Source organism: Rhagoletis pomonella, unplaced genomic scaffold (assembly GCF_013731165.1).
Source record: "Rhagoletis pomonella isolate Grant_MI unplaced genomic scaffold, Rhpom_1.0 Rhpom_scaffold_00003, whole genome shotgun sequence".
NCBI lineage: Eukaryota > Metazoa > Arthropoda > Insecta > Diptera > Tephritidae > Rhagoletis > Rhagoletis pomonella.
This window is the reverse complement of record NW_023458557.1, coordinates 71,473,046-71,485,897: the sequence shown is the minus strand read 5'-3', so window position 1 is coordinate 71,485,897 and position 12,852 is coordinate 71,473,046. Positions and strand designations below refer to the sequence as shown.

The following is a 12,852-nucleotide window of genomic DNA, read 5'->3' as shown; positions in this document are numbered from 1 at the left end:
GACAGACGGACAGACGGACAGACGGACAGACGGACAGACGGACAGACGGACATGGATAAATCAACTCAGCTCGACGTTCTGATCATATAAGTATACATTTTGATGGGTCTATCTCTTTTTGTTCTGGTACTTACAAACATCGGACCAAAGTTATAATACCATTTCATGCTCATGAAAGGTATAAAAATGAACAACTGCTACAGAAACAACAACAACAAATTTGTGTACTTAACTAAATTTAATTAGGTATATATGTATGCATATAGCACATATGTAGCTACGAACATTGAAAAAGATAGCAAAAAATTATAAAACGCAGAGACAAACAAACGCACTATTCACTCATACCAGTCATCGTAGTCTGCTCAAAAAAGAACGCTTAGATGGAGGAAGGTCAGCAGTGATCGCATAACCAGTAGCTAAAAAGATCCAATAATTATTTGATTACGAACTATCAAATACCCGGCGTGCTTCACCGCTCCTTAAAAGTAATTTTATATTGTTTCATACCCGTATTGTAATATTTCATTTATTTTATCAATTATAATTAATGAAAACTTTTCAAACAGGTTGCAGCCCTAATAAAAAGTGCTTTCGGCAGTGAACTTTCCTAAACCTCTTCAGTTTGATACCCATATAGTAATATTTAATTTATCTTATCAAAGAAACTAAATTAAAATTTTCTATTTTCGGCTGTGAGCCTTCTTAATCCTCTCTATTTTGACAGCCATACTGCAATATTTACTATATCTTCTAAATATACTTAAACTACAATTTTCAAACAGCTGGCAACTCTCTAGTTTAAGTTAGACCTCTAGCAATACATCGGCGAGAATAATTCTAAAAGTTGTTGATTTAGCTTCTATTGCTTTAATAAAGGCCCGCATATTAATTTTTCTTTAATATCTGTAATGTACACACATCGGTATGTTACAATTTTATTATATGTATAGATAATATGCACGTATGTACATTAGAATCTGTAATTTCAACCCGTTTTTTTATAACCACAAACATTCTATATGTATATATTATATTCGTCAAGTCATCTAAAATACCCCGCTCCTGTTAACATTTGCGGTTCCGGCTGACCCTAACATTGCAAACGTATGTACACATGTATATTAAATGCATTATTTTGATAAAAAAAAATTCTTAGAAGAATTAATTCCAACCGCAAGAATGCGCAAATGCACATACCGGCCGCCCACACGCACACGCACACGCACACACACATAATCCACGCGTTGACTCATCTGACACCCGGAGCCGCAAACAAACACTATGGAGTGTAACAAAAGCGTTTTACTGAGCGTCACTAATGTAATCGAAAGACAAATGAAAATTAAAGCCGAGATAAATGTGGCATTAAAAAAATCCTGAAGAGAATTTGCAATAAAAGAGCGTTGAATAAACTTCAACTTTAATGAGAGTTTTTCTATATATTTTCTGTATTTTTTTTTGCTATTGTTGTTTTGTGGCACTGTTGTAAAATATTTTTTTTTTTTTAAATTTAAGAGCGAAAAAAGTTGCCGAAAATTAAAACGCCGCTTAAATGAAATATAAAAGGAAGAAAATATAAAATACATACATATTTTTATTTTTAACAAACGAATCGAATCGAATAAATATTTATGTATATGCAAATCCATATCTCTCGTCTCTAGTCAAAACGATCTGCGAATTATTAATCAAGTAATAAAAACAAAGCAGCAGAACAGAATTCTGAACACATACGCCAACGATCGACAAAAACGGAGTAAGGAAGAATTTGGAAGACAGTCAATTTCAAATAAAAGTAAGTATCAGCAATAAATTATGCCGGTTACACTCACGGCAAAAAATATTGGCATAGATAATTTGTCACAATCTCTGCAACAGTTTTTATTTTAATTGGTTTCCGCTAATTTTTTATAAAAATATGGGTCATACTACTATACAAAACAAAAAAACAAAAAATTGAATTCTAAACTTTGTGGAAACCTCATGAAAAGTCAATAAGTTTTTATGCAGATTTTAAACTTCTTCATCAGATTTTTTAGAATTTTTTAGCATAACGAATTACAAGTTTGAAGTAGCTTGGACTTACTGTCGATTTTTGGCAATTTTTATTTTTTTGAACTGTTGTAGTATGCGCCATATTTTTATAAGGAAAATTGGCGGAAAAATATTTAAATAATAATGGTTGCATATATTGTGGAAAATTCTCTGTGCCAATACTTTTTGCCGTGGGTATACATAAAATGTACATACATATGTACATATATGCATTTGTAAGAAAATCATAGTTAATATAGCTATAGGGAAGCTTACATTAGACTGCATCACTCCCCATACAAAAAAAAAATCGGTACCATTTTTCTATTGGAATTATAAAATCTATTATATTTTAAGACGTCCACCAAAATATTTCGGAAAAATATTAAGATTTAAGTGAGCTGGACCGACTTGAAAATACCTCCAAAAATGGGGTTTTTTTATGAATAAAAATAGTTTCTTAAAGACTTTTTTTGAAAATATCCCCTCAAATGACAAAACGGTTTAAGTTTCAAATATTTGCATAAAAATATAAAAAAAAAATTAAAAAAAAAAATTGAACGGAATCGTAATGATGAGATTGTTTGTTGATGCTGTTTTTTAACTTTTTTCAAAGATTGGTATAGGAAAAACTTGAAAAACTGAACCTAAACTCTTCCGATTTAGACTTAAGAGGTGTCATTGGAAAGGTATTTTCTCACCTTTTTTATTTCTTTACTAATAAACTCATTCAAAGGATGAACGAGAAAGGTAGGATGAAGGAACGTCATTCAAAGTTGAATTAAGATGTGTTGGTATTCGAAAAAACAAGATGGGACACGAATGACGTATTTTTGGCCAGAAATAAGAATAGTATGAAAATACTTTTCTACTGAGATCCCATAAGTCTAAATCAGAACATTTTTGGCCCAGTTATTCAAGCTTTTCGTAAAACAATCTGTGAAAAAAAGTAAAAGAACAGCATCAAAAATCTCATTCTTACGGTTCCGTTGAAAAGATTTTTAAATATTTTTATGCAGATTTTAGATTAGATGTCATCTAAGAGGACTTTTTTCAAAAAGTTCTTTAAGAAACATTTTTATTCATAAAAAACTTCATTTTTGGAGGTATTTTCAAATCGGTCCAGCTCGCTGAAATCTTAATATTTTTCCGAAATATTTTGGTGGACGTCTTAAAATAGAATAATCCCGGCGGAAAAACCGCAACTTTTTTTGGTGATGCAGTCTAATATACATAAATCTGCTCTGTATGTGTGTATTTGTCTGAATATGGCAAAGAAGTCATATGGTCTATGGTGCGTCTCGGCCAGTTGGTGCGTATGTAGTAAAAAATTTTTAACAGCGGAAATATGCGTGCCATATTTGATTTTCGTTTAGTTTTTTGTCAAGAAAACCGCATGTCCCGAATATAGCCGCTTTGGCGCTATTCGGCAATTGACGGGTACGAGGGGCAGCAGGGCGTACAAGTGATTTAGTAGCTGTTGCATTAAAAATCGTTAAATCGAAACGAAAACAATATTATTTATGTGTGTATATGTATATATTTTACCGCATAAATCTTAAACATGTAAATTTCGACAAAAAACTAAACACTTTTGGAATGCACACGCTTCGGAAAGTGTGATACACATGAAAAAACCATTGCACAGTGTGAGATTTTGTCAATCTCGGACGTCAAAAGAAAAAAAAATAAATGTGCTTGAAAATCGATCATATTTTGTAATTCGTTAGAAAATACCCACATTGTTACGAAAATAAGCGTAAAAGAAAATAAAAGAAATGTCAATGGCATGATAACAGCTATCAAACGCGTGCTATTGAACAGCATGGAAAAACAAATTTGATTGGATCGATAACAAAACTTTGAGCGATCAAATTGAAGTTGTGCGGGTTTTTTTTGCCAAACAGTTTTTTTGCATTAAAGTTCAATACTTTCTCTAAAAATATACATTACCCTTATATTTGCACTTAAGTATTTTAATCAAAATATTTTATAAATTTGGCAAGGGTGCAAAGAAAAACATAGGCTTCAGCATGGCTATGGAAAACTTGTTCCAACTAGTGTAAAAGGGGACTAGTTTCGAACTATGCCAAAAAGACTAAGCCTATACAGGGTGTCCCAGTGAAAAGTGCTCTTCTTTTGGGGGATGATTGGAGAGGTCTAGACGAACAAACAATTGTATGAGAGGTGGGGGCTTTTTTAGCTAATTTTATCAGCTTTAAAAAAAAAATATTTTGGGGTGGTTTTTTAGTTTCTAGGGAAATATAGGCATTATAAAGTGAAATTTTGATCCTTGCTTTGGCGGCCATTATGGTATAACAAAGATCCTATTAACCTGTATTTTTTAATTTTTGTTCAAAATTGCCATGAAATTTCCTTCAAATTTGCCCAATATATGTCATACAAATTTTTTTGTGTTACTCCGGAAAATTTTCTCCAGCTAGTCTTTTTAGGGTTAGTTCGGAGCTAGTTCTCTTTTATATTTTTTTTTTAAATCATGCTAAATTTCAAGTTGATATCTCTAAAACTCTGGCTAAAATTAAATTTTGATGCCGTAGATTGGCAAAATCTCGCACTGCGCGTTGGCTGCGTCATTTTTTACATCATAATTTCATAAATGATTGCAGTTTCAGTTAAATTATTGTACTAAATAATAAATGTCGGATAGACTAGAAATTCGAGCTGTGGCATATAATTTTAATAAAAGTTTAAACTAATTATTGAAAGCATAAATTTATATGGAATGTTTTTGTAAGTATTTTTACTTACATTTAGGTGCAAAATTGAGTCAATAATAAAAAAATCACAATTTCAGCGTTTTTCGATGGTTATTCGGCAAAATTGTTATGGATTTTCGCGAGTTGCAGCGTTGCAATATCTCTCATAAATGATATGGTTGCAAAATTGAGTCAATGTGTTAATTTACAAAAATTGATGGAGTGCGTATTCGTTAGCGAAATTTTATATTTTTATGGTGAATTGAAGTGCTTTAAACTATACTCTAATATATATTAAAAAAATCCAATACAAATTTGCCAAATAGTCACCGAAAAATGCATAAATTGTGATTTTTTTTTAATTATTAACTCAATTTTGCACCAAATGTAAGTTCTTATTAGTAATAATAATTATAGATTGGCGCTTACACAATATTGCACCGATTATCCTTGTATATTCTATGGATTTCCTAAATACTCGGGTTCGTTTCACTGGATTGTTAAATAAACTCAAAGTGACCAAATTACCGTACAATTACCTTTATTGTACAACAAACACTTTATAATACTTGTTAAGGCAATTAAAACAGTTTAAAATACTTGCTAAGGCATTCATCTCTTTACATTTTCATTTCTACGATTCTCGATGTCAGAACTTCTACATATTTTATCACGCATTCTGTCATTCTCTTGTTGTTTGCTTTGGACCGCAATTCGTGTTTTGCAGTACTTGCCACAATATGTTTGTGTTTGGCCGAAAAGTTTCATATCCAAGATGGCCTCGTCCACGAAATGGCGAATTTCATAATTGTTTCATTCATTAAATGGAAGGCCTTTACAATTAGAACACAATGCATGTCGGATCATAGAGTTTAGAGAGTTAATGCCTTCGAATGGATCTCCCACCTAAGCCAAGATTTCGTATCGTGTCGAGGCCTGTGTGGCATAAGGGTGGCTAAAATTGATATTTCCCTCATGATACACTCCCCAAGTTAAAGTAAAAGGATAAAGCCCGCCGAGAACTGTGTGGCATTAGCGTTGATAAAAATGATATGTCGTTATCGTTTTCCCCTCAAGACTTGGCACATCTTGCTGTACAAGAGCCTTGTCCCTCTACTGCACATCATTATCAACATCGTTATTATTATTTTTTTCAATAAAACTGCTTAACTGAAAAATTGTTTACTTATTTTTTTATTTCTGTAAACTTGTGAACTTGTGTAATTGATGAAAATCATTATTTAACCGTTCAAATAAGATTTCGGTTTTTTTTCAATCATATAATAACCGTAATTTTTAGCCTTAATTATTTTAATTCGGAAATAGCACAAATATGGTATAAAAGTTTTAACTCAATTATAAACATGAAGATTGAGCAAAATTTAAAATACTCATATAACACTGTGGAACCAAAAAAAAAACTAGAGTGCGCATATATCAGGTTTGATAGCTTTTTTCGTGTTTTCGAGAAAAAAGTTTTCATGATCCAAAAGTCTGAGTATAAGGGCCAAACTTTTTTCACAAATTTTGAAAATGTATCGGTTTTTGGGCTTATATTTGTTGAAAATAGCCCACAAAGCAAACATAAGCTAAAAAGCGACGAATTTTCAAAATTTGGGGAAAAAGTTAGCCGCTATACTCAGATTTTTGGATCATGAAGATTTTTTTCTCAAACCCGATAAATGAGCACTCTAGATTTTTTTTTATTTTTTTTTTCGTTCCACAATGTAATTGATCGAAAATTTAGAAATTTTCAGAACAGAAAACAAATTTTATCATCATTCGCTTTACTGTCATATCCAGCAAAGGCAGAACAAACGTTGCAATTGTTGAGGCCAATACTGTTGTTGTTGTTGCAACAGCAAATTCCCCTAAGAGTTTTGGAGGGATAGTGTTGGTGTAGCAAACCTTGGCACTGTAGGTGTTCTACAAATTTAACCTCGAATTTGCACTCATTTTACATAGCAGCTATAGTAGCTATCACAACGTCCTGTGCTGCCCTTACCTTGCCCCGTCCATCGAAACTCTTAGACATCTCGAGGACATTTACCTGCGGGGTAGAAGCACTTTCTGGATGTATATCCTTAAATCCTTTTCCTTTAAACGTTTCCGGGGTTGTCATTACAACGGACAGGGTCTCATTCAAGGTAAAATTATCCTCTCCTTGGAGTTAGTTTTTACGATGCGTGTCTAAAATCCATCGTAGAATTTTCGCAACTCTTGGTGAACGGACGCTGCATATTTCAGTGCAACCAGGGCTAACTATCCTTGGCTATGAAGTGCCATATTGAGGATGAAATAGTACCAAAATGTGCCAAACAGAAAAATAAAAGTGCCAAAACAGGTGCCATCATTTTTAAACCATCCCATTTAGCAATAAAAGAAGAACTACATTTTTAAAACAAAAGTGCAAAGCCAAAATAAGATAACCCAGTTGAATAATCTTTACAAATTAGAATATTTTAGTTGCGAAAGAGAAGTACACGCAAAGGATTTCACAGAAACGTATTAAAATATTACTATTTTTGGAAAGTGCCATTTCGGCACTTTGTGCCGAATGGAAAAATTAAGTGCCATTTGATGTAAAATAGGGCCAAAAATGGCACGATTTGAGCCAAGTTGGCAGCCCTGAGTGCAACCTTAAACTAAGTACGTCGTAGTGACCCCATTACATCTCATTCTCTTTCACAATGGTTTAAGGCTTTGGTGGTTGTTCGCACTTTTAACCAGCCTACTACAGCGGCCGCTTGATAATAGGCCTAAAATAATAATTAAAATCTTATAAAATGCTTACTCGGTACGGTCTTTGATTCGAAAGAAATTTTAATTTCAGACAAAATCCTATAAGAATCTAAAGGCATTTGTAGGGCCTTAAAAATTGGTTTTGCAGTGCTCTTAGGTATTTAAGTCCAACGATATAAATTTATTTATAAGTAATTCCTAACTAATGATATTCTATTAATAGCAAATGTGTGAGTACTTACAAAAAATGCAAGTTTTCGAATGATTCATCAGAGAACCAGCTTAGTTTGCTAACCAATGCCGGTTCTTAACTTACTCATGCATAGTTGTACAGACATGCCTATACATGCATGCCAATACAAATATACATACAAGTATATAGGAACCCAGTAGAAATCAGTACATGAAGTATGTATGCTGTATGAGTGAAAAAATTTGAACAATTCATGAGTCCAATTCTAGTAAACTGCAAGCGAACGTACTTTTAAATACATTTCTTGATAAATTTGACTACTATACAGCATCGTAAATTTTTTGTATATTCTCAGTCTTGTGCAAAAATTTTAGTTAACGGACGTGTTGTGCGATAATATAAGAATGTTACTGCTATTGTATTAATTCAGCACTAATACTGTTTCATTAATGCAGCATTAGTAATTTTATAAGCATGAATTACCAAACGTGTTAAATGGAAACGGAAGTACATTCCACCATGTTGTATGCATGAGTTTCTACTGGGTAGCATACATATGTTGGCGGCCCCTGTGGGATAGTGATTAGCAGTGCGCGCTACCATTCCGCAGGGCCTAGATTCAAGGCCGGTTCAATCCAACATCAAAAAATTAAAAGCAAAAAAAAGTTGTTTCTAATAGCGGTCGCTACTAGACAAGCAATGGCAAACATTCGAGTATATTCCTTCCATGAAAAATAGCTTCTCAGAAAATTACAGTCGCCGTTCGGAGTCGGCGTTAAACTGTAGGACCCTCCCCTTTGTATGACAACATTAAGGCGCACCCCATAAATAGGAGGAGAAGCTCGGCCAACCACAACATATGTCTTAGCGCCAATCTAATAATATGTATGTATATGTATGTATATGCATTTATGTGTATAATCCCTATCGGAATTAAAGAGACAGTTTAAAAAATTAATTAACAATTTTTTTGGAAATATGTTACTTTGTCCGACTTTTCGACTATTATTTGTGTACACGAGGGCACGTGTGCACTCTTATTTACAGACTGACTTTGTACGCATAACGGTTGTTTGTACAGCCTAAAGGAATCGGGATAGGGAAAAGTAGATTAAGCCATGGTAACCACGCTCACCTCCCATACAACGCTATTTTGAAAAATTGCAAAAAGTGCAATATTTCCGCAAAAACTGAATCCATCGCCATTTTAATGTAGTCAGTTACTTACAAGAAAAATAAAAGCATTTTAACCAGTTGTAGGTAATAAAAGGGTCCCCTCATTAAATTGCTTTTAAAGTATTTGATTTTCCAACAGGGAATGTACTTAAATATATGTATGTATGTACATACAAACGTGTATGCACTTTCAAACTCTTGACCGATAATTTGGCAAATGGGTAGTAGGTTCTCAAGTATCGTAGGTAGATAAGTAAAAGAAAGAAAGATTTAGCTGATCTCACCTTCAGCAGAAATAATTTGAAAAAACACTTGATAAACTTGAACGCCTACAGAGCATTCACAGCAATAAGTGTGAGTGCATATAGATTTCTATACATACATATTACGTTTATACCCTCAACACCCGGTTAAATTATTGTAATTGTCCAAGTTAAGATAGACACCTGGTTGTTAGATTCCCCTACTTTTTATTTTTGGAAGACATCTACATACATATATATTAAAAGTAGGCTGTAATTTTTTAACTATCACCTCAAAGCTATAAGGAAAACTTAAGGGCAACTTATACCCATGGATGTACGTATGTTGGGTATATACACAACAATAGTGCCTTATTCAAGTTAACTTAAGTTATTCGACTATTATATATATATATATATAAATATTATTTAATATATGCGACTGATTTGGCAGTGTTACAGACCAGGGACGTGAACCGGATGAAAAATTTGGTCGGTTCGGTTCAGCGGTTCGAACCGTTTTTGCACTTTTGGATTGGTTCGTCAAAGCGGTTTTTTTGGTCTGTGAACCGGGATTTCGGTTCGGTTCGGTTCAACAGTTCGAAAAATAAAAAAATTACGCACAAGTTTAAGTGTCAAGTGTCAAGTGCAACAACGCGCAAGGTTAAGGGTCAAGTGTATGTCAAATGATATGCCTTTACATTTTATATTGTCACATGGTAAACAAAAATGGTGGGTATTACCATGTTTACCAAAAAGCAAAAAAGTGGGTACATTTATCTATTGAAAATTGGTTGAAACGAACCTTTGTGGAAAATTTCGGTTCGGTTAATGGTTTAGTTAATTAATGGAAAAGAGCGGTTTTCCGGTTCAAAACCGGTTCGCGTCCCTGTTACATACATCGAAAGTTCCGAAATTTTGATGTAAAACAGGGCCAAAAATTGCACGTTGGGTGCCCTGATTGAGTACTAAAATCGCCTAAATTTGGTCATATAGTTGTTTTTAGGACTACTTTGTTAAAAAGTATTAAATATATTATTTGCGGTATTCACAATGGTGTCGTAAGTATCGGATTATTGTGTGTCGTAAAATTTAAAAGCTTAAATAAATGCTTACACGATTTGATACCACAACCAGCAATTTTTTATTACTTTTAAAATACATAATATGGTAACTTGCGAACCTCCCTAATATAGTTTTAGCCGTTTAGAGTTAAAGACATATGTACAACAATACGACACTTAACACACCGTTGTGAATACCCCGTTTGTTAGAAAGAAGTCTATTAATAAATATCTAATATAAAGCTAGCTAAGAGTGAAATGTTGCAGAGTCCGCTTTTTCTAAAAAAAATATATTTTAATGCAAGATTACCGATTACCTATTTTATTTCTAGGCATTTCTACTCAGTGAAACTAAAATTTGCTAAGTCCAAAATAGTCACAGAAAATGTGATAAGTCCCAAGGAATACAAAAATTATTCATCAACATCATGGAATTCGATTCGTTTGGAGTAGTTTTAGCTTGGAGCACCCAAAAACTTCTAATAAAATTTTAGAAAAACTAGTCCTTGAAGAAAGTGAATTTGAAAGGTTTTTATTCTCTCCTGTGATATTTTTGTTTGTCCGTCTACGAGAGGCCTCGATAGTACTGCAACCCGAACCTTCTACTTTCAGTTGGACAACACTCAATTTAAAATCAGAGCCATAAGAGGTTACCCACAGGAAGGGGACAGTAGGACCGAAACCATTTTCTTCGAGAACAATAATTACTTAATGATTACTAAGTACTAGGGAGCAGTAGTGGGGCATGGACAGGCCAGGCTCTACGGCTAGCCTCTCAATAGAAAGGATGTTATTCAATTAATTAGAAATATAAAAATAAAACAAGCTACCCTCTGGAAACTAACTGGTCACAACCGCCCACAATATCACATGCAACGAGTAGGTGCGATCGTCGAGTTAGAATGCCAACGCAATAATGTAGATTGCATATAGTTTCCGAATGATTATTTTTTCATAGTTACTATATTATTAAATTTTTTGTTATGCATAGTTTAATGTGAAAATTAATTCCAAAGCAGAATATTTGCTAAGCCCTACAGCATTCTACTAATGTTTTTTATTTCCTTTTTTTGCAGACGACTCAAGGAATATTCTTCACACACTTACACCGTAAATGAGGCCATTTGCCATTCAAAAATATACCATGTATATAAAGCAACAAATATAATTAAATTGTATTTAGATTTGTAATGCAAATTACTTTGTGATATTTAAAAACTAAAACACTCATTTTAATTGAACTGAATATTCATGATTATTAGTTGTATTGAAAAAAAAAAATATTGTGTTGGAAAAACCAAAGATTTTTTATAGTTTCAAAGAAACTTTAATTAAAATTACATACATACATATATTGTATAAAAATTAGTGTTGTGAACAATCACTTAACGCAAACAGTGTAAAACTCATAAACAAATACAAAAATATATTAAATACAAACACAAAATTGAAATGGCTGAAAAAGTGGATCAAACACAAGCGACACAACAGCTGAACAATCAACATAATGATGCACGCAAAATACGTAAATCGCCAGATTTTCAGCCAATGGCCAATATAACACCTGGTGCCATACTCAGAGAACGCAGTTTTGTGCGCACCTCCAATCAACAGGTGGGTAATTGCGATGGGGATTTAACTTTTCTTTTATGTTTTATGCATCCCACATACATACAAACATATGTGCATATAAAATATAAGCTGTTAAGTGAATATATTTAATTTTTGAATGAGAGAAAATTATAATAAGCCATAAGAAAAGCAGGTGGTCTGAATTAATTACTCAAAAGAGCTGTAAACGTTTAACGGCGCCTCCGAGCAGCCGATGGTTTTTGTGAGACCTTTTTCCGCCCCGTTCAGGACATCTGCCGATACCGAGAGCTCACGCTTAATAAACTGACCTTTAACCATCTTCGGTCGACTAACAGGTTAAAGGATTTCAGCTTAGCAATGCGAGCTTTGCGGTCAGCGCCAAACCAAAGCCCATCGGTACAGGGGCAGCCCACCTTTTCAGTAAAGTAAAGTGATCTATATCGAAAAAATTTATTTTATATGGGGAAAAATATTTTTTTGTAGAAATGGTACAGAATTCTTGAAAATCAATATTTTTTGATCGGAAAACTCTATTTCTCTTCATTTCATATTTTTATATCGGACAAGTCTGTTTCTCTTCAGGACATTTCAAAAAATAATATTTAATTGTTTGTTTAAATAAAGTTTTACTCTTTGAAGTCTCCTGAAGAGAAACAGAGTTTTCCGATGGCACCCTGAAATTGTGCATATGGAAACTGTGCATACGAAATAATGCATATAAAAAAAACCGAAATAATGCATACGAAAAAAACCGAAATAATGCATATGAAAAAAACCGTAATAATGCATATTAGAAAAACCGAAATAATGCATATATGCACAGTTTCGGTTGAAAACCGAAATAATGCATATGAAAAACCCGAAATAATGCATACATGCACACTTTCGTTTGAAAACCGAAATAACGCATATGAGAAAAACGAAGTAATGCATACATGCACAGTTTCGGTTCAAAACCGAAATAATGCATATGACAAAAACCGAATTAATGCATACATGCACAGTTTCGACTCAAAACCGAAGTAATGCATATGACAAAAACCGAAATAGTGCATACATGAAAACGAACTTCTTTCTGAGTAGGCGGC

The 12,852-nt window shown here is 33.3% G+C and overlaps 1 protein-coding gene across 4 annotated transcripts in view; it reads left to right on the top strand.

The window, feature by feature from the left end:
- Positions 1–12,852, top strand: part of LOC118735461 — a 37,946-nt gene that overhangs the window by 8,321 nt on the left and 16,773 nt on the right. For 3 of the 4 annotated variants that reach the window (XM_036465222.1, XM_036465221.1, XM_036465224.1), the window contains exons 4-5: positions 1,668–1,798; positions 11,248–11,785. In XM_036465222.1, coding sequence (XP_036321115.1) covers positions 11,624–11,785 — 162 coding nt within the window. In that variant the 5' untranslated portion in view covers positions 1,668–1,798; positions 11,248–11,623. The remainder of the gene's footprint in view (positions 1–1,667; positions 1,799–11,247; positions 11,786–12,852) is intronic. The other variant, XM_036465223.1, reaches the window with a different exon arrangement.